This window comes from Lonchura striata, chromosome 1, assembly GCF_046129695.1.
Source record: "Lonchura striata isolate bLonStr1 chromosome 1, bLonStr1.mat, whole genome shotgun sequence".
In the NCBI taxonomy this organism is placed as follows: domain Eukaryota; kingdom Metazoa; phylum Chordata; class Aves; order Passeriformes; family Estrildidae; genus Lonchura; species Lonchura striata.
The window spans coordinates 82,581,273-82,604,677 of record NC_134603.1 but is presented as its reverse complement, the minus strand read 5'-3'; the positions used below and the strand labels follow the sequence as shown (position 1 = coordinate 82,604,677).

General features: G+C 39.2%; 1 protein-coding gene across 4 annotated transcripts in view; it reads right to left on the bottom strand.

Annotated features, from left to right (window-relative positions):
- The window catches only part of TNS3 (tensin 3), a 187,797-nt gene that overhangs the window by 15,810 nt on the left and 148,582 nt on the right, over positions 1-23,405 (bottom strand). For all 4 annotated transcript variants that reach the window (XM_077785370.1, XM_021526399.3, XM_077785372.1 and 1 more), the window contains 4 exons: positions 10,263-10,431; positions 6,931-7,571; positions 6,214-6,300; positions 2,214-2,342 (listed from right to left, as the gene is read on the bottom strand). In XM_077785370.1, coding sequence (XP_077641496.1) covers positions 2,214-2,342; positions 6,214-6,300; positions 6,931-7,571; positions 10,263-10,431 — 1,026 coding nt within the window. The remainder of the gene's footprint in view (positions 1-2,213; positions 2,343-6,213; positions 6,301-6,930; positions 7,572-10,262; positions 10,432-23,405) is intronic.

Here is a 23,405-nt window from a genome sequence, read left to right as displayed (position 1 = left end):
AAGAAGCAATTAACAGACACCTCTCACAAACTAGGTCTTTATGAAGCACTTTTTCCACATTACTACCAAATGTTTTATATACAAAATAAAAAGAATACAATTAGACCTACTCTACAAGATACAAGATGTATTTAAAAGGTCGTTTTTCAAAAAACAAACAAGCAGACAGCTCATTTTTAAGACAGCCAGAGGAAATAGTTTTATATTCTTAAATGACTGACATGTGTCCAAAAATGTCCAAATATGGTCCCAGCTACAGACAGGAACAGAAATTTGAAAAATGAATGGTTAGAAATTTTGATGCATTTGCCCACTAAAAGAACTTGTATCCAAAGTGAAAAGAAAGAAAAGTATGAAAAAATATTCCCATTTCCAATGACATTTTTGTTCACAGAAGCTCCCTAGATTCAAAGAATAGTAAACTACACAAAAGTAATGATGGTAATTCTCTCAGGGCATTTTTACATTTCCAAATGCTTGCAGTTTCATGCTAAGTCTCTGCTCCTGAAAATAAAAATTTACATGAAGCATTAAGGTTTCACTGAATTTTAAGACAGTTTTAATCTCAGGAATCTAAGACAAACCAAAACCATAAAGTTGGATTAAAAGAGGAGATTCTAAGTCCACGACATGTAGAAATTCCCTTGAGATTTAGCATTCTTTTAAACACGCACATATATATGCAGACATATAAGTAAGACAAATATTTCTTGGAAGATGGATTCACAGTATTTCATAACTGACTACAAAACTAACCTTCTCCAAATAGTTAAAAGGTTATTTCATACCAACAGGACAAACCATACAAACCTTAACAAAAGAGCTACAAACAGGTGTTCTCTTTGATCTATCAGGAAACACGTCAAAGGTTGACTTTCAGGCCAATACAGATGAATATATTAATACGGGCTATGCAGGCAAATATTGCACTGATCACTTTTTCAAATAGCTTACTGCTGTTATGCTCTCACAAATTAAAAATAAATTACTACAAGATATATAGGGAGGAAAAGCCTGGAACAAGAAACACTACAGGAAACACAACCATGTGTGCCTTCTGGGATTAAACAGCAGAAACCAAAAATGCTAAGTATCATGAAGCAAGAAGTGGAAGAATGCTAGTCTTACTATTACTAACATAAACTGTCTCTTAAAGGCTGGCAGATTTTGAGCTTTTTCATGTCTTCCTGGACTTTACCAATGATTGTAAGAAAAGACTACTTACATGCCACCTTACAATTTGCCTCCTAGTTGTTGCTATCATCACCCCAGTACGCCTACACTGAGTTCATTAAGTTAAGTCATTGGACTGGTTCTGCTGATGTTTATTGGCAACAAAAAGGACTACATGGCAAGTTGTTACTAAAAAGTGTTTCAAGACACCAGATTAAAACAAATTCAAAGTGTTACTGTGATAGAGGTGAACTGATCAAGTTGCCACAGAGTAAGCAAATGCAAATCAACAGCCAAACAAAAAACAAATAAAACCAGCCAAAACCATACTTCCATAAAAACAGCACTAAGAATAAATGCTTTCCTGTAATCTTAATTGCCTACCTCACTAGTCATTGTGTACTAATGAAACGAAATAAGCTTTGTAAAAGAAAAACAGCAGCAATAAAAACCACCCCACTAACCTTGCAGTAGTACACATGGAACCAAGAACACTACAGATAATGGCTGTTGAGTTTCCATATACCAAGTAAAGATTTCTGCATGTTCTTCTCACTTTATGTTTCACAACTATGAGGCATGAGCTATACATGGAGGCACTAGAGCTGACAGAGTAGATGTATAAATCACCACTTCTTTTGAATAACCCTTAGGAATCTCTTCAGATTTATATCTGAGATAGAACTGTCTCAAAACAAAACTTTGGGATCAAAAATATTCAGCCCTCCAGCTGAGTGAAAACTTTACATTGTAGCCTGTGAATCAAATGCAAACTTCTGATTGCTAGGGAAGACCAATTGCTGAGATTACACTGATTTTTGTTAGGTTGATGAGGTACAACATATGCACAGCCACAACAGAAATCAAGGTCAAACCATATAGTATAACAGGCATCGTATCCAGTCTCATTTAACAACACATCAAATGTAACCTGCAATTCAAGTTGCACTTATGAGAAGAGGGGAAGATTCCAACAGATTGCTACCCACAAATAAGGACTACATACTATGTATAGCTTTTAAAATAATATATAGAAGTACCTTTCTTTAACTGTAGCACAGAAGGAGGTGGTGTGGCAACTTTCATTGCCAGCCCATAGGCTCCCCGGAAAGAATGACTGTCTCGAACAATGAAAGACCCAGGTTCCCTTTCCTTGAGAACAGCAATGGCTGCAAGGGATTCCAGAAAAGAGACAAAACACAAAAAAACACTTTAAGAACAATGCACACACTCAAAAAGTACATTAGTACAAATGTATAATGAATAGGACACCAGAAGAAGTAAGAGCTTTTTCTCTGTCCTCATTGCTGTACAACAAAACACAATCAAGCATATTTGGGGGACCTAAGCAGAAACACCTTGTCCATATCTCACAAATACTTATTTTAAAAGAAGCCTGAAGTACAGAACCCTGATTTTTACTGGTTTTTAAACTAAGAAGAGTGCTCAGATATCACCAGAATTCCTACAACCAGTACAAGAGGAAGTCTACTTCTGCTTAGATTTTGTCAATTTGTTAAAAGAGTGCATAGTTCTATGTAATTCCCACTGACTAGACAGCACTGTTTTTCACTTCCTATTCAGCCTCAACAGGCAGAACAGATTCATTTTCATCCACCACCAAGTTTTTGTCCCTGCAAAGATACCTTACTGCCTTAGGAGTTTTAAAGCAAAGGAAGGAATGTAAGTGTATATTTTGCTCTTTGAAGTGTTTTTCATCTGTATTTTGGATCTCTTCTGAAAGTGCAATATGAAGTCCTCTCCAAAAGGGAACACTTCCAGGGAAATTGCTGCTACTTTGCACAAGTCACTTGCAGACTTTGAAATCTAGTAGCCCAAAATTTTAAACTTACTTTTAAAAGAGACAAAAAGTTAATCTAATTATTTATCTTAATAAATCTTTGTACTTTGCTTTCTTTTCTCCCTCATACAAGTTTTAGAAATACTTGTGTATACCAGTATACTTTGTTTCTAGAATTTCCAACCATCAGGATGCCTTCAGAGAAACCCTAGAAAGAAGCCAAATTGGACGCTAGACTCCTTAACTGACTGTTCATACAGAACATGGATATTATGCATATGGGGCACAAAGGCATATTTTGCAAGGCCTGAGCAATGTTTACAAAGCAAAGGTTCTTTTCATGAAAAAAGGAAAGTAAAAAAAAAAAAAATCAGGAAAATGCAGACATAATTATCTCTTCTGTCAAAGCAATTAAAGCAAACACATATGCATTTTATTCTCTTCATCTGTCAGATGGTAAAGGAAAGAACCTTTTTTCACAATACGTTTTGTTTTGAGAGGATACACAAACCCCTGCAATTAAGCAGTATGTAACACTTCTAAATAATTTGTAATTATTTAGTAATAATTTGTCACAGGAGCAGTCTATTAAACACAGGGGAAAGAAGATCAAAAAAGATCAGTAAGAGTACCTTAAAACATTTTTTAAAGAAGTTTTACTTCAAAGATGAAAATAGGCATATTAAAAGGTTGGGAAGACTGTTGTTTCATTTGTTCAAACAGTTAGATTTAAAATTGCTTTATACCTACTTCCCTCACTGGACAGACATCACATGAGGTATTTTTCTGTATATTTAAGCACTCAGTTCTCATTATGGGTGGTGAGTAGATAACGTGAAGGGGACTGGAGTGAAAGGACCGGCAATGTATCATCCAAAAATGAATTAATGCTCTATTTTCTATAATCACTGTTCTTCTGGCATCATATTTACCACTACAAAAGAACATCCTCACCATCTGAGAACCTAGTAACTAGACAGACATAGAAATTCAACATTTGCCAATAGCTGAAGTTCACATTATTTTGATTTAGTATAAATATCCTTCTCAATGCAGAGCTAGTTAGTGATTTTTCCTGACAACCACATTTTAAAAAAATCCCAGTTTAAAGTCCTGCTTTAGCTCATTAATCACAATTCACTACAGCTGAGTATTATAGTATAAACACAAGCGCAGTCAGATTAATTGCATTTGAAAGCACTGTCAGAGACTGAAATGGTATTGTTTCGTAGCTGAAACACTGTTATAAAGAACTTTTGCCCATTATGGCAAAAGTGTGTAACAAAGCTGCACCACCAAAGCCCACCACACCCTGAATGGACCTCCTGACTGAAACCCTGAACTGTGAGTTTAACCACCTAAAAAAGCTTAAGATAAGATAGAAGTGACACTGCTTTTCAATCATCTCAGGTTTGCAAAGAAATTGATAAGGCTGGGGGAGAAGGATGCATTCACAGGAGGGCCAAGGTCAGCAGCTGTTCTGAAAGTCATCCCTAGATGGCTTCAGGGTGGAGGCCATAGCCCACAGGTGTACGTCATGACCTCTGGTCAGAGGCAGTGAAGATCCATCCTCCATTACACAAACTGGCTCAGCTGTAAAACCCCCCACTCTGGGAAAGCCACATCCACAAGACACTCACGTGAGGGGAAGCTGAGGAAGTATCATAATCCAATAAAGACCCCTAAAGCACTCCCCCGACTCATTCCTGAGGCCTTGCACCACAGCCCTATACATGACGCAAAGTGATGCAACAGACTGAGAATCTTGCAAGATAGAGTAGCAAACTTGTCCCCCTTCAGGGGAGGTACCTGGGCACTCCCATCTGGCCCTACTTGTATTAACCCTGGGACCCACAGAGGGGTGATATACTTCTACTTAATCTGTTCCTGTCCCCCCACAACCTCTTCTTCTATTTCTTTCTCTTTCTCTCTCATTTACTGTTAAATAAAATATATCAATTTTTTGGTAACAACATTTAACCTTGTTTGGTTTTAGTCTCATTTCACAGAATATTCAAACCTGAAGTTTCTATCTGTAATCCACAGAGAGCTAACTTTACTTTGCTCTTCTATGATTAGTGGATTGTAACAAGCACCCAGCATGCTTATACACGTAGTGTTGGAGGGAGAGTTTGTAAATTCATAGAATCATGAAGAATGGCCTGGATTGGAATGAACCTTTAAGATCATCTACTTCCAGTGCTCCTGCCATGAGTAGAGACAACTTTAATTACACCAGACCCACATCCACTCTAGTCTTGAACATTTCCATGGATGGAGGGCATCTACAGCTGCTCTGGGCAGTGCCTCGACACCTTCACAGTAAAGAATTTTTTTCTAATATTTAATCTAAACATACTTTCTGTTTGAAATCATTTCACCTTGCCCTGTCACTACTACATGTTCTTTTAAAAAGTCCCTCTCTGTTTTTCTTATAGGCTCCCCTCAGGTACTGCAAGGCTGCAATCAGATCACTCTGAATTCAGTCTGGAGAATTTCCTTCTCCAGACTGAAAAATTCTCATAAGAAACATACTACATTCCTCTAATCAACTTGGTGGCCCTCCTTTGTACTAGCTCCAACAGGTCTGTCTGTCTTTCCTATATGCCAGATGCAGTACTCCTGGTGCTCATGATTATTAATTTTCACATAGGTAATAAAAGTTTTCTTCAGTTCACTCAATAATACATCTACATATAAAAGTACTGTATCTGCATCATACATCATAAAGATGTTGTTCCATGGTAGTGATCTTTAATGTATGTCACTTAATAATGTATATCACTTGACAGTGAAATTCAGGCTACAAAAGTACTGGTGGGTGAGGATACCTTTGTGGTGACCTAGCTAAGGAATTATTCTGAGATCATGTCAGAACACATACTCAAAAGGTTTCAGAGAGCAGACAGCCATTTGGTGTTGTTTCATGCATATCTACCATTAGAAAATCTGCAGCTTCACATCAAAGAGCATTTGCAGCAGCTACCACATGTAGATCTGTATTACTTCATAGTTCAGTTAGGCTAATAATTTGCTTGATTAACTGAATATTTTTCATGACTATTTGACTGCCCTCCATACTCAAATTCAGGCTTTCAACAAAAGAAACAGGAGGGGTTGTCTGTGGCCTTTCTAGGTTTTATATTTCTTTTGGAGATCAGGTATGTATCTAAAATCAAGACTTTACCAACCAGCTTTTCTATGAACAGATATGTCAGAATATTTATCAATTGATATACCTTGTTCTCTTGAAATATCTGGCTTATACCAGAACTTGGATGTGTCCTGAACAAATTTTACAGTCACATGTTTATCAGCTGTGTTTTCTGTGAAATAAAAGGGAAAGAAAGTCAAGAATTTTTTAAAATACAAAATAGTTTTTACTTTTCTTTCCAGCTTCCAATCACCATGATTACTCAAAAAACTCATCATTAGGCCAGTTTAGAGAAACTGAGCTGTTTTAGAACCAGCAAATATAATAACACACACTACGATTCTGAAAGCATGTTTGATGTTTTGATTTTGCAAAATCTATAAAATATTAAAAACTTTTAGTTATAAAGCTGCATTAAATACAAACTTCTCAACAGGGCACAATGAACACACATGTACATATTTTACTTTTCCTGGTACAACTCTAAAAGGTGTAGAGAGAAGTCAGCCCTTTTTAAAAGAAATTGGACTCAATACTGGTCCATTGTAGTCTGACAGCTAAAAAGGTAGGCTGCCCAATCACTGACTTCTAGGAAGCAGAAGAAAATCTGAAGCCTTGCTTCCTGAATAATGAATCTGAAGATAGTGAACTGGCACCATTTACTGCAAACATTCAAGTCCTCTGCGGAATTCTCATTCCACTACTTTTTTTCTCCCCTCTCCACTTTTAAAACCCCCATAATTATTTTTATAAACTCATATAAAATCTAATGTATTTTGCATTTCTCTGATACAGAACCTACCTGGCACCGGGGAAGGGCTTAACATTTTTGATAAATCTGGGAGGACATTTGGGAAGGGAATGCTGATTGTGCTTCCACTGTGAGGGCTAGAGAAGTCACTTGAAGAAGGTGACACAGAGGCAAGGGAACGTTCTCCTTCAGAGGACCTCTTCTTCTCTGGAAGAGGTGGCTGAGCATGTAGGTTCCCTCCATGGTGATGCAAAACTGTACTGTTCTGGCTGCTGTGTCCAGAGGCCATGGTAACAAAGTTTGGCGTCGAAAAGTCATTGTCATCAGCACTTGCCACTAATGAGCTCAGCGTTTTAGATGTGCTAGCATTGGCTATGTAAGTAGCTTGTGTCTCCTCTTGAGGGGAGCTACTGTCCCTGGTACCCATACTGTAGCTCAGGTAGGCATAGGCACTGCTGCTGATATCATGTTCTTGGTGTGGTTCTGCTGGTGAACTCTCCAGGTTGCTCAGGGTGACAATCTGCATTCCTGGAGTTTGGAAATGAGACAGGAGAGAGACATCCTGCACAGCGCTTGAAAATTCAGAGGGCACAAGGTAACCTCCTGGCTGCCTGGTGTTGGCCATTGAAAACTGGGTTGACAGGGAAGCTTTAGAGCTGTTTTCAAGCCAAGGATATTCTACTGCAGAAGAGCTGTCAAAAAAAAAAAAAAAAAAAAAAAAAAAAAAAAAAAAAAAGCTAAAAATTGAACACAAAAATGAAACACCAGCCATATCATTCCTTTAAAATGTTACTGTACAACCCATACTTCAGTAGTCATTGAAAGAAATGAAACATCACACTCAGGACAAAAATCTCAGGGTGCTCTTTATGCCGGACCAGGCAATGCAGTTGATCAAGGATTCCAACCTTACCCTAACCTGTAACTTCTTCAATGTATATGATTATGCTCTGTCTTATCTCATCCTTCACCTAGCCATGTGGATGGGATAGTTTCTGAGTTTGCACTGTAAACCAATCCATTAAATTAATGACAGCTAAAAATACTTCTCCCTGTTTGAGGGGGTTAGTTTTAATATCAGTTTAGTGAGGGTGTTTGCAGCATTGGTTCACATACAGTGGTCCTGATGAGCTTTTAAAGTGCTACCTGAAAAATAACAATATGAGGCAACAATTTCTAATGCCAAAGCTGCATTAGAGGTAGAGGTTTATGGAATAAATATGACACGACCATACCAGTTCTTTCATGCAGTGTCTTATACTCACCAGAATAAAAATGAAAATAAATGGGCTGAGGAAGTGGTTATGCACCATCACACAACAAATCAGTAACTATGATAATGGCAAGAACACAGTTCACAAGGAATAACTTGTGGGCCAGATTATTTCAATACAATTTATATTAAAAAAACAAAAAGAAAGGAGGCAGGTCCAGTGGTTAATTTATTTGACAGTGGAAAAATTCTGATTTATAGAATTAAATATTTCAACAGTAAACATTCTGTTTTTCTACTGGGTAGCAATTCTACGTGTTCAAGTAAAAAAAAAAAAAAATGTCCTTCCAAACAAAGGAAACTAAGCATCTGATAAAATCATTTGGTAAAAGTTTAAGCTGTCTCCTTGCTTCTAAAACGCAAATGCCCTTAGGCAGTAGCTGGAAAATATCACTAATATTACCAAATCCAGAGAGAACAAACTCATTGCAAAATGCAAAGATAAAAAGCTGACATAAGATATACATCAAAAGAGAAAGGATTTTTAATTAAAAGGAGTTGTGGAAATGAATGCCAGTACATTTAAACAGCTCAAATCAGAAAGGCCATTAAAGACATGGAAGGTAAGCAAATGGAAAGATACATTGCTGCAAGAAAAAAAAACTCTAGAGCTGTAGCTACCTCCTAGGTGAAATAAAAAAAATATAGAAAAAATATTTATAAAGAAGTTTACAAAATTTTCTAGATAAAGTCTTAAGTAGGAATGTAAACTTGATAATGACTGAACTGCCTGATAAGCTTTTAATACATGTTGACTTGTAATTGTTACACTACCTCTTCTGCAGCAAATACCAACATATTTTGTTCCCTCTTAACGTTTGTAATCACAAAACCAAAACATTCTGTCACAGTCTTAATACCAATTGAAAATGAAACCAATTAGATTGGAAGATAAATAAAAAGTAAATAGCCGGAAGTATTCCCAAATACTTGCTGTGATAAAGGAGCCAAATAGCCAAAAAGAAGAATAGGATTATTAACCAGAAATGAATGCTTTTGAAGAGTGATAGAAAAGGTAACTTCTTCAGGTTTAATGTACCACCTTGTCCATTGAGTAAATATTGTGCACAGCCAATGACTGATCATGCATTGTTATTGTCTTCTGAACATTCTAACAGTATTCTAACAGTAACTAGGCACTCCGTGTTTGCTTGCTGTTTCTTGCCATTTCTTAGCTTATGCTGTAAGCTCCTTTGTACAAGAACTACTTTGTAAATTTATAGTATTCACACAATTGTCCAGAGCCCTACATGTTTACCACAATTTCATTATAAAATAATAAAATTTCTAAGCCTGCTAACCAGTTGAGTAAGCTATACACTACCAAAGCAAATCTACTGACATTTTACTGACTAAAAACATATGTCTGCAGTGAGAAATGTGCTCCCTTTCTCTCATATACAGCTTATTCCCAAGTGAATTTTCAAGTTAAACATCAAAGATGCCAGTTAAGCACACAGAAAAATATATATGAGCTTGTGCTAGAACAAATAACATAGCTGAGCTCTAAAATTCTATTTATTTTTGTCTTCTCACTTATCTTCAAAACCAATTGGGTCACTCACATAAAAGTAACACCTGTGTATGTGTTAAAATCCAGCCAATGGACACCAACATTAAATGTCACAACCCACTGTCATAGCATGATGTCCTTGATGGGGTAGTAATTAGCATTGACTCTATGATTCTAGAAGGTTGATCAATCGCTTTATTATACTACACTATACTATACTTTTTAAGAATATTATCGCCTTTTCAGACAGTCCAATACAGACTAGATTGGTCTTTGAATCTAAACACTATTACTATTGGCCAATTAAGAAATCACTCTTTGGTACACTAATCTCTTTAACACATTTTACATGTTCACAACAACAAGTACAGCAAGTGAAGATAAAAATTATTTCTCATTCTTTTCTCTATCTTCTCACAGCTTTCCCCAGGACAATGCCTGGGAAAGTTGTGTACTGCCTTCTGTAGCCAGAGAGTTGCAGTTACAACCCACCTCAAAGTTCTTAGAAAATGCTGCAGGGAAGATGCAAGCATAACGTCTGGGCTGGGAACTATCATTGTGAGAAGTAAACAATAATGTAGATGAATCTTTTCCTACCTTCCTGCCCCTGGGATAGGACTGCTACTTGCAAGAGTACATGAAGATGCAAAATAGCTCTGAAAGGAGGGATCAGTCTGCATGTTGGCCCTCAGCAAAGAGTTAGTGCCCACGGTGCTGTCAGACATCACCACAGAGAGGTTAATGGCTTCTGTGTAACTTTGAGATTCTGCAGCAAAGAAAACAAAATAAATGCAAATTTAAAAACAACATGCATTTTTATGAACCTTGTACTGAAGAAAGTACTCATAAAATAGTTTGGTTTTCTCTTAATAAGATTATAAGGAAGATTTTTTGTTTGCTTGCGTAGTAGATATTATTTCACAGAAGTATGTTGATTGCTGAAAACATCCAGCAGGTCACATAACAGAGGGAATAGAGATTACAGAATTGCTACACTCAAACTGTTTGATCAGTTCTCCAGAATACATTCTCTAGCCCTAAAGATGAGAATGGACTGTTTGTTCCAAGATGCTTTGCATTTCACAGTCCACAGTGTTAATCAGGTATGTCTAGTCAAGTGTACCATTTGCACTTAAAATACCAGTAGAATACTGGGTGTCTTGGTCTCAGCCACAACAGTTACTTTTTGCAGTACACCGTAGGGCCATGGCCAGGACCTGGAGTTACTGTATACCACCTCATGTCATTGCTGGGGTTGGGGAAAGGGAGTCTCTTCCAGGGAGAAAGGGTCCCTTCTGGTTAAGAAAGCATGTAAGAGGGAACAGGGGGTGGTAGTAGCAAGCTAGAGGGTCTCAGGGTGCGACCCACTTGCTGAATTGGGCAGGGGACCTGGTGGATAAGGACACAGATGACACTGAGGAACAACCTTCTTCATATCAGTCTTTATCAGTGAGAAAGGCCTTTGGGAACCTCAAGCCCCTGAGACCACAGGAAAAATCTTGATCAAAACATACCCTCAGTGGAGAAGGACTAAGCAAAGGAAAACTTAAACAAATTTGACATATTTGAGTCCACTGAGGACTGAGAGGTTGAACACATGAGAGCTGAGGGAGCTGGCTGATACCCTTCAACACCATTCTCAATAATCTTTAAAAGGTCTCAATGACAGAGAGATTCTTAATAACAAGAAGGGAGCAAGTATCACTCATTCCTCCAAAAAAGGTACTAAGGATGATCCAGGGAATTGCAGGCTTGGTTAACCTAACCCCAGTCTCTGGAAAGGCGACGGAGTAACTAACCCTGGAAACAACTTCCAAACACATGGCAGAAAAAGGACTGAGAGTTGTCAGCGTGAATTTACAAAAGGGGAATAATGCATATCCACTGAGATAACTTTCTTCAGTAAACTGACTAGCTTAGTGGCTAAGGGAAAAGCAGTGGATGTTCCTTATCTTTAGTAAGGTTTTTATCTTTGTCTTTAATAATATCCTCATGAACACACTGATAAAACAAGGGTTTGATAAGTGGATGTGAGATCTAATAAAAACTGCCTGAAGATCCGGGCCCAGAGGCTTGTGATCAGCTGCAGCAAGTTGACTAGAAGGCAAGTCACAGCATTATACCCTGGGGCTGGTACAAGGAGAAATAGTCATCAACATCCTTCACTGACAACTCTGATAATGGGATGGTGTCATCAGCAAGTTATGCACACAACAGAAAACTGTGAGGAGTCATTGACAAACCAAATGGTTGTGCTGCTATTCAGACATGGAAGAAATGGGAAAAAAGGAATCTTAAGTTCAAAAAGAAGAAATACAAACCCCTGCAACTGAGAAGGAATAATCCGTGGCACTAGTACATGTTGGGAGCTGACAGGCTGGAGACAGTTCTGTGGAGAAGGACTTCGTGGTTCTCATGGACAATGAGCTGACAATGGGCCAGCAATACTACTCCATGTCAAAGGTGGGCAATAGTACCCCAGCTTGCATCACAAAGTCCTGTCAGCAGGTCAAGGGTCCTGCCAGCAGATTTTTCCTTCCTGCTTAGTATTAGAGACCACATATGAAGCATATTTATGGACTTCTTAGTACATGAGAGACAGGGATTTGCTTGAATAAGTCCAGCACAAGGTCACAAAGACACCATCACTGGGACTGAAGCACCTTTCATAGGAGCAGCAGCTGAGCTTCAGACAGCTGGAACTGTACAGCCTGGAGAAAAGAAAGCTCAGGGGCATATTATCACTGTGTATATAAACCTGATGTAAAGGCACAAAGGTGCCTTCTGCTCACAGGATGAGAAAAGTACACAACCTTTGAAAGTTTAGCAGCATAGAGCAGCATATGGTTTACCTGTTGTGCTGGTTTTGTCCAGGGTAGAGTTAACTTTCTTCACAGAGGCTAGTATGTGAATCTTTTGGATTTGTGCTTGACGCAGTAATGATAATAGATACTTTTGTTATTGCTGAGCAGGGCTTACACAAAGCCAAGGCCTTTTCTGCTTTTCATACTGCCACAATGGCAAGGCAGCTGGAGGTGCATGGGAGGTTGGGAGGAGACAGCCAGGACAGGTGGCCCCTACTGACTAGAGGGATATTCCAGATCACATGACATCACAGTCAGTATACAAAATGGGGGAGGAAGGAGAAAGGGGAGAACATCTGGAGTGATGGCGTTTGTCTTCCTAAGTGACCATTACATGTGATGGGCTCTGTTCTCCTGGGGATAGCTGAACATCTGTCTGCCCATGGGAAGTAAAGTAATTCCTTGTTCTGTGTTGCTTTTGTGTATAGGGTTTTTGCTTTCCCTCTTAAGCTGTTTTCATCTCAACCCATGAGTTTTCTATCTTTTACCCTTCCAATTCTCTCCCCAATCCTAAGGGTTGGAGAGTGCCCAGCAACTCCATTGGGCTTGGCAGCTGGCTGAGCTTAAACCGTGACACCTGTGCAGCTACAGTTTTCAGGTGTGACTTTGTCCACACCACAGACAAAGAGGCAAAACAACTGTAACCATTATTTCCTAATAGCCTGCAAACAGCATCAGAGTAACTGGTTTCTAAACTGACTGAAATATGAAATATGTTCATCTTAATTATACAGCACATAAATGCTATAGGATATAGTTAAAATAGACGCATGTAGACGAGGAATAATGTAAATGCTACTACTGCAGAGCTTTATACAGGAACAGTTGCACCCTGTTTTTCAGAGGTACACTTAAATCATCACTCAAGCTCTAATGGCGATTACATTTAATTATTCTGTATTAGTATTAAAATGTCAACACCTATTCACACAGGTCCAAGCTAAACCACACTGTTTTCTATGACAGAAGACTATAACACTACAAATGCCCATGCATCTGAATAGCTTCATTCACCTGAATAGTCCTACTGACCTCAACACCAGCCGGACCGAAACCCAGTAAGACAATCACAGATGAAACTATCTCTAATTACTGCGTCTTGAGTTGATACACTTCCAAAGAATCAGGGAAGGGGGAAAAAACCCAAAACCAAGGAAGTGAGGGAATAATTCCACTCCTACAAAGAATTTAGATCACACAAATGCACCTTTCCTACTGTAAAAAAAACACTGAAAACAAGTCAAAATGAATATTGTTTTCCCTTCAATTCATGGCAGAGGTTGATTCTGCTATTACTTGAATGAGGAGTGTGCAAGGTACCTAAAAGATATGTCTGAGACAAGAAAATCTGCAAGTTAGTGCCCTGACTATAAACCACCTGAATTCATCACACAGCACACGCTGAACAGAGCAAACATTTAACTGGATGAGGGAAACGGAAAACTGCCTTTTAATAGAAACCATCTTTTAACTACCCCATTACTTTAATGATATTCATAACAGCAATAGAAGTGAACTTTAAGGAAATACTGTAGAAATGTTTCATGTGGAAGAGCTACAGAAATCTGAATCTGTATTTACCAGATCGGCTACATTACAGTCATCCTCATACTGATGCAAATAGGAGTCAGAAAAGCTGGCTGTACAAACCCATATCAGTCAAAGTGACGTACATATGAAGACTACTAGACCCTCCCCAGACACACAACTTTGACAAATCTCCAGAGACCAGCATTTGACAAAGTATCTATAGTGCAACAAGCATCTCATCTCTGCACATGGACTTGCCCAGATACTTCCCAATTACACTGCAGGTTGAGATGATTCTGCTTCTGAATGCATTCCCCACATGAACAGGAATTACAATTCCAAGCTTCTCTCCACATGCTTGCTTGTTTTCATGTCTCTGTCTGTTCTCCTGATACCAGACTATATAGGGGAGTCACTGGAATCCAGTTACCAAGAGTCTTGGAGGCAAACAGGGGAGTGGCACTCCTTCTGGAATAGCTTAAAATCTCCCACTCTAATACAAGCTCAACTACGTGCATAAATTACTCCAAGAGTTAGATTTACACAGCAAATTCCATTCCTTCCACAGCACTTACTTGAATAAAGGGACCAAGGCTTGATTCTTCCCTGTTTCAGGCCTTGGATTGTTGCTATTATCTTTAGAGCTTGAGGGAACAACCACTGTCATGCTCACAGATGCATTTCACACCCCATTTTCACAGGTGTAAAATATAAAACACAGAGTGAAAAGCTACTGGCAGCCAGGCATGTAAACTGCAGAAAAAACACAAACTCCATATAACTCTTCCCAGGCTAGAAACAAGTATATCTTAAAGGAACTTCCCATGAAAGTAGCCTTATTTTTACTTCAATTAAAAACAAACAGGCTGGATATTTCAGCTATGTCCTCTCATTGTCTGATGCAGAGTTCACTGGTCAGCTGTTAACCCTTTACCTCACAGAATCAATAATTCTGCAATTTCATAGCTTCTAGAGAATTAACTAGCCTGGCACATTTGACAGAAAGCAAAGCATCAGTTCTTCTTGGTTCAGGCCCCTACCATGCTATTTATAGCTGTGAAAACACTGACAACGTGAAAGTGCAGCTCCCTACTTCAGGAAGTGAGATGACAAAGCCAGGATCATTCACATTTGTATCTCTTCATGCACCCAGGTCAGACTTATGTTTGCTATCACTAACCATCAACTTTAACGGCAGAACCTTAGAAAGGAGCTGGACGTTTTGCACCATACCCTACTGAAAGATGACATTAAGAAAATAAAATAATACTAATTGTGTCAACATGCAAGGCACAAAAATATCTAGTCCACTCTTCTACTTGGCAGCAAGAGGTAAAATCTGTAGAAGTTGCAGGCTTTTTTCAGTTGTAAGCAGAAACTGCTGGGTGTGCCAACAACACAGACATAAAAAGATCTTACCGATTAACCCATACTTTAATCTACTAAACCTATTGAACCAAAGAACGCCCCCCCCAAAAAAAAATTAAACAAAAGCCACAAACAAACAAAAAAATTGCAAACACACACTCAAAAAAACAACCTACAGAAAAAGAAAAAACCCAGAGTAGCTTAACCCACACTATGGTCCAGATAAAAGATAGATAACAACACTCCTTTTCTTTTCCTGCATCAGCTGAAAGGCAAATTACCTCATGCCTTTAGAGACAATCACCCAACAATAGCAGGGAAGTAAAAGCCGTCATTCCTTGCATTTTAGTAGGTTCTCATACATTTCAAACTTTGTAATCCGTTTCATGAGAAGGTGCTAGTTAATGTGGATTATATTAGCTTGAAAACTCAAGTAAAGATCCTCAGTTACATCTTCTGGGGAAAGGGGGCTTTAAGTCAGTATTCTGCTTCCAAAACACTGAGTTCACTACCTCACAACTATCTGAGGCTAGTATGAATGGACAGAGAAAATAATACTGTTTTGAACTAAGCCAAAGTAACGGCCCATTTGAGCCAGATAACAATGCTTTTCCATGTCTATTTGCACTCCAAGATCCTTACAGGTTATTATCTTCTCTTTCATTCCCTTGCTTTTCCAAATATAAAGGTGCCAAAAAATAGTAAGAGAGACCAACAGTCTCTCCTGCTTTTGGCCAAAGTATTAACTTCACTGAAATTCTGACCTTTTAAACTTGTTACATTGTGCTTTCAATTTCACTAAAATACAGTGAACCAGATTATTCCCTTATATTAAACCCATCAACTTTGGTCACACTGTTCCTTCCCTTTCACAGAATGCGTGGAAATCAATAAAGGAAGTCTAAAGTCTTGTCTTTTATAATTTCAGATACCAGTGAATGGAATAACTTTATTGTCTTTTACACAGTACACACTTTCCTATTCATTGTAAGTAGCTCCACTTCTCATTCAGAAGCAGTACATGTCATGTACCAATACAGAGACACCTTTGGTTCCCACACATCCTGAAAACCCACGAATACCAAGCAGAGAAAATGTAAAAGGATTTTTCATGTTTGTGAAGGAAAAGACAAAATTACTATTGCTAGGAGATTCTGCTAATGCCTGTTTTAAGTGGACCAACTCTCTTTGCAAGTAATCAGTCAGGCTGAACCTGGGGCAAGTCATTAAGACAGTGGATCTAGTATCCAGGCATTAATCTCTCTGCACAAAAAAAGGTCAGCTTTAGTTGCTTCATCTGAGAAGAATCTCAGTGGAATATGTATTACATGCTTGGATATTACAGAAAATACAACAATGGAATGGCTGACAACCTCAGAAATAAAACAGCACATCTGGAGAAGTAGTAAAGTATTTCTCAGGGATGTTTATTTGGTGGAAGAAAAAATATGTTCAACAATCAGAACCCAAGTTGCTAATAATTAAATGTAATGTACATTACAGTATTGAAGGTTTTTAACTTCATGCAATTATTTACTGTGTGCATTTAAAAAGTGTTCACTGCGTTTTGGGAACCTGTAAGATTAATTTAGAATTTAAGAAAAAAAATCATTCTTGCCTTATGCCCTAAAGAGAGTTGTAAAGAGAGCTGTCGCCCCTTGAGGAAGCATCCTTGGCACAGCAGTCTTCTGCAGCCAGTACTGCAGCACTTCACCACCATCAGTGGAGACTCTGGCCTGTCAGGAGATTCATGACAAAAGTGGGAGTGTATTGCTACATTCCTGTCGTCTGCAAGTTCTAGCTCCCGTAACAGCCTGCCAGTAACCAGCCATATGCAGCCTCTGAAGCTATGCCAGGTGTCAGCTTATCTCCAGGCAACGACAGGCTGACACATCAATCAGAATCAAAAGTATGATTTACCAGACCACATTTTACCCCACCCTAAAGCCCTAACACCTGTACTATATGGCTTATTTTCTGAGAAAATAGGTAGACTGTTTTACAGGTAACTTGGTATCATACATTCGTTCAAACATCAAAATACAAATAACTCCTACTTGCTAAACAGAATTAACAATACAGCATCTTGAAAGCAGTAAAATCCTTATCATGACTTTCTGAAAGGCTTTCTTATACTAATTCATTTCATTCTCCCAAGTAGTACCAGGGGAAAAAAAGAAACTTTCCCAAGGACTAAAGCAATCAGTAGCATATGTCTTTTCATGTATTTTAAAAGATCTTGCAGATGCTGTGCTACTGACTTTAAGCAAGCTTTGCTGTCATAGGAATGCAAATCAGCTGCAGAGGCATGTCCTTAAGACTTCCAGATCACATGTAACATAAAATGTGATTAAAACACCCTTTAGGAGAGAATCACTATCAGTACCCCTATTCTGTCTCTACATACAGCAGTAGTACACTCAGTAGTGAAAAAAAAAAAAAATCCAATAAAACAATTAGAACACAATTATTAACATGTCCACACTAATTTTACACAGCAAATTAGTAAAATGGCTTTAGAGACAGACAATTCAATTCTTAGCATGGTTCATCTTACAATGGAATTTCAAACATTCACATTGCTGAATATGAAAATTTTCATCAAAACATAAAATTAAATTGCAATAGTTTTAAAGAAAAAAAAAAAAAAGAACCTATCAAACATGCAAATGGTACCTTCCAATGAACAGTAATACTTTTTCAGGCAGAATGCACTGAAAGACCAAGGACCTTTCAAGAAAAGAGTAAAATATCGGCCTTGTATTCCAAAGTTCATTACCAATTAAAATTGCTTGAAATGACAGAGATGCGGGTCTAAGATATCTGGGCTGAATTGGAAAGTGCCACTCATGTCTACTGACAAGATACACTGCAAAGCCAAAGGCAAAGAGGCAAGGGTGAAGGTAGAGAGGGCAAACTGAATGAAAGAAGAAGGGACAGAGCTTGGGCCTGACTTTCTGACACTTCTGAGAAGCAAGCACAAAGACTCACTGTCATTTTCCATTTTGTATTATGATCCTATATACTTTTCCTAAGGTGAAAGAGAGCGAAAGAAGGAGTTTAAACTCCCCTTTTTCTGTCTCAGTCCAGTTCCCTGGTGCGAAGAGGAACCAGAGAGGTCCCAGTATGCAGCTTTTGATGTCTGAGGCATACTTGCCTCACAGAACAAGAGGAAGCAATCAAAATGTTTGGACCTTCTATCAAAACTCTCACTTTGGTCCTGTTCTTCTGCTAGAGCAGAATTCTGCCTAATGTGACAATCTTCAACCTGTTCACTTTTCTAGTTGCTTGCCTGCAACAAAATGCTGAACCCAGCTCACTGCAGCCTGAATAACAAAAGTGAGGGTTGTTTTTGATTTTCAAGCAGTATACCTAAACCATTTTATTTTAAAACCAAAAAAACCCTGACTTTTCAAAGGCTGCTTTTAATAACCTAAAATTGAAACTGGTAAAAACAAACTCAGTTCAGTTTATCTTCAGTGTTGTTCACAAAACACATGACTGAGACGTCTTGCATTTTTTTTTTCTTGGTCTGTCTCTCGAGAACTGTGATTCAGTAACTGTCCTTTTAGGGCTGCAGTTTTTACCCAACCATGTGCTGCTACTGCTTGAATAGAAAAATTGTTTGTATTAAGGCAGTAGGAACCAGGCTCTTTATTCTGCTGCATCCTGTACACTGTAGCATGTAATAGCTGACTGCTCTAAGACTCTATTATATTTTCATGGAAAATTCAGATCTGAAGTAAGAGAGTGTTTTACATGTATTAACAAACACACTTTCTCTTAGATGCATAAATTAGACCAATTACTCTTCCAGTCCTAATGGCACATACGACAAAGTGTTTTTCTCACTAAGCAAGAAAGCAGAAAAGCTATGCTATATTCCTCATTTAAGTAAGACTTAAAATGTTTACAAAATCTTACACCTTTCATTTTTTTGAAAAGAAATTCATGCTGCTATAACATTAGTAAAAATTCCTCAAGGGGAGGAAAAAGACTCAGCCTGAAGAAATTTTTTCTACGTAGACAGAAATTATGTATATTCCAGGCAGCCCTCATTTCTTCTACTTTGAAAAAGACCCAACACGGCACACAAAAAATTACACGGCTTCTTCGGCAGTAAAGTGACTAGACAAAACTCTCGAGCCCTGCCTCATGTACTCAATCATTGTCAGCGATTGCAGAAAACTCTCATACTGACAGAACTCCTTGTCTGCAAACCTTCTCAGTTTCTGGACAGACTCCCAACGTTGTTACATGACTACTACTCTTCCCTCCACTTAATTTCTACAGAGCTCGCAGTAGCAGCAGGCCGCAGGCAGCGTGCGTGCTCCCAGCTCCCCACCCTGCAAGCGGAGCGGCCCCGGCGGCCTCTATCTGAGGCTGGCTCGCTTTAAGGAACCCGGGCCGCCCTCCCCTTGTCCCGGGGTCACGTTTCCTGCCGCTGCGGCGAGCGCAACCAGCCAAACACAAGACCGGTTTTCAGACTTTGGAAAATGCACAAAGCAGGGACGCAGGGAACCACAAACCTACCTATGGAAGCCATCGTGACAGCTGCTCTCCCATGGGCCCGTGCGAAATGGTCCTTCCGTCCCCTCCGTGCCGCATACTGCCTGTGGCTCACCGCATCGAGGCGGCGGGGCGCGCCGACCCGCCACGCAGAGACTTAGGAAAAGCTACTGCCCGCACATGCCAGCACTCGCCACTCTCCCTCGCATGTTAGAACTTCACCGCAAAGTGGGTTCCAGTGTCTGTGGCGAAAGAAGCACAGGCTCCCTTGTCTCAATACAGCCAGCCAGATTAAAGAATGGCCAGAGTTCACTTCGTCCAGGCAGAAAGTAACTCCCCGACAGTTACTAGATTAGGCTTCCCGCTGGCTCTTCAGTTCGACTGCCCATTCAGTGTATGCCTCCAGTGCTGACTCCTCATTTACGTCTGACTTGTTCCCGCCCCCCCCGACCTTTCCCGGCCCGGCTCTCGCCGCCTCTTCCACGCAGGGCGCCGCTCCTAGCGGGTGCTGCGCTCCGTGCAGCGCTGCGGAGGCGGAGAGCGAGCGGCCGGCACACGAACGAGGGAGTCTGGGAATTTGGGCTGGGGGCAGGGGGTGTGTGTGGTGGTATTTGGTTGATTTTTGGGGTTTTGTTGAGTGGTGGGGGCGGGTGTTGTTCTTCCCCCACCACTTAACTTATTCAACACCACCTCACTTATTTTGTTTCCTTCAGAGAGATGCAAAACACAAAACCAGGAATTGTCAGATTAGTGCTTTTTAATGTTGACCAAAGCCCAACTACTCTAATACACCAAAATGGCCCAACATTCTCGGATAAATTTAGCATACAGAACTCCAAATAAAGTTTTACTTGCTTCCCAAGACTTACTGTGTTGCTTTCAACATCCCCTTAGCATTGTTCTGAGGAGGTTTTATTCACAGGTCAGGAAGACGAGTGCAAACAGTGCAGCTCCACAATGAGCAGCACATTTCCTTTTCAGATTGTTCATCAGTGCCCAGCACACCATATTTTCAGAAAGGATCACTGCAGGAAATTACTAGATCTACACAGAAACATATACAACCACTTAAAACTTTCCCATTATGAATTATTCTATTGCATTCAAATTTCTACTGGTACCATGGTTTGAATGCATGTACTAAACCATTTTGATAATATTAAAATACACAAGCCGACTTGGTTATACAGATGAGTACTGGCAAAGTAATTGCATTTTGCTTTCTTCCACAGACCATAATGTAAATCAAACTACTCCTTTATAAGAATATTCATTCCTACCACTGTTTTCCTTCATAGCAGCTGCTTGTATTAAACAAGTTGCATGAAGATTGCACTCAGAAGAACCAAAAACAAAGGTTAGTTGTGATATACACCATATTATCAGGTAAAAAGAAGACAAAATCCTTGCCACAGAGTCACAAGAGGTTATTATGCAGCAGTTCAGAAGTGACATTAGTTACTTTGAATAATTTATTATACAACTACACTTTGTCTTGGATGCTTCCAGGCAGAGCCAGATGCAAAGTCTTCTCACTCCTATAAAGAATAATGATTAGAGAAAATTTGTCTCCATAGGAAGCATCCCTGTCTCTACATAAAAAGCACTGTAATCACAGGACCTTTGGATATCTTATTTCTTCCCTGATTTTCAAATCTTGAAAGCTTTGCTTGTTTGGCTATTTACACTTGCTGAATTAAAGGGTGTCCTGGGTTGACTGTATGATGTTTTTATCCCCAATTGTCCTTTCTGTTTATGCTCAATAATAAGTTTTGCACCTTTAAGACTTGTTCTGAGAGCAAAGCAGGGAGAGAAGAAGCACGCCACCGTTTGTTTTCAGAAAACTCCTCCACATTCCTGCTCCTGGACTGTGCCGCCCATGGATGGACAGACAGCAGGACAGAGCTCTCCTTTGCTTTTAGTAGTTTTAGCTAGCCAAGGCAAAGAAGTTCCCTGGACTGTGGGGTTTTTCTCCCTTTTCTTTGGACCTGTTTAAAACTGCTCTGGACTGAACATCCAGAGGAGCACCAGCAGCTCACACCTGTGGCCCACCAGGCTGGGCCTGGGCCACGGCATTTCCAGTGCTGGAGGGACTGAAGAGAGACTGGGTGAGCTGAGCTGCAACCCAGGGAGGGGACTTTCTGAATTTGTCATCTATTTTGGGGCAGCAAGAGATTTTATTGTTTAATATTGTTTGGGTTTTCTTGTTTAATAAAATTTTTTCCGCTTTTCTCCAAGGAGGTATTTTTCCTGAACCATTTGAGGGAGGGGCTGATTGAATCTGCTTCCTAGAGGAACCGCTTTGGGGGTTCTGTCCCAGATTTGCCCTGCACCAGGGCAGAAAGGAACAAGAATAGTAACCTTTAACAAAGAAGATAACAGTGGTCTGAGATGACATATGAAGAAGGTTGGTTAAGTAAGAAACTTACTTTCCAAAGTAACATGAGGATGTAATGTAAGTAGAAATGATGTAATTAAAAATATTAATATAATTGAGTTTTATCAGCATTTATCAAATTCACCCTTTTTAAAGATTTTTTGCATGGATCCTTCTAACAGACTCAGTTATACTTAAGGGGCTACTCATCAAGAAAAACCCTCTGACATGGACAATTAATAACAAACAAAAGGACACATAACAGAAATCTCACCTTTTGCTTGTTTTTCTGTCACAAATTCAAAGTTTGAACCAAATGAGACTTTTTTCTCCAAGGAAGATAAAAGTCTGAAACTCTAAAGCCAGAAGATAGAAAGGGCAAGGTTGATTGCACACAAAAGAAGAGTTAGGAAGGGAAGAAAAGGCAGTGTTGGATGTCTCCAATGAGGAACTGATTTGGTTTAGGTCAGTGTCTGAGATACTGCCATCTCAAGAGGGAAAAGTCTGTTATTTGGCAAGAAGAATTGGTTTCATGGCTGTTCCAGGCACAGCACAGCAAGTCAGGATCAGGTCTTTCAATCTCTGCCAGATACAGTTCATAACATTCCTGGTTTGATCAGAACCATTACACTGCAAATTAAAATGAAAATTGTTTAAAATGTAGGGCTTGAATTGTAACATGCACCTTTCTCCAGCAAGAACCCCTGAAGCGCAGTGGCTATACCGTGTCCTTCACATAAATTCAGCAAACTCCATAATTGAATGTCATGTGTCATGTGTTTCTCTGCTGCTCTGATGATTGACAGAAGTGTAGGTGTCAATGTCAAGAAGATTGCTCATTTCAGATTTTGTCTACAAGATGCCTGAATATAATGTCTTTGTGAAATAAGATGCCTTACTCAGGCATAGAAAAACACAGATTAATTTGTTTTTCTCCTCCTCTGCAAGAGGCAATAAGCATGAAGAAAATTAACATAGGGGAGAACAGCATCCTAAAAAACAAAGAGCAATACAACCTTTAGACTATAAACAATTAAGTGGAACTGAATGTGTATTTCCTCTGTGTTCCCACTCAACACTGGAAGGTCTGTC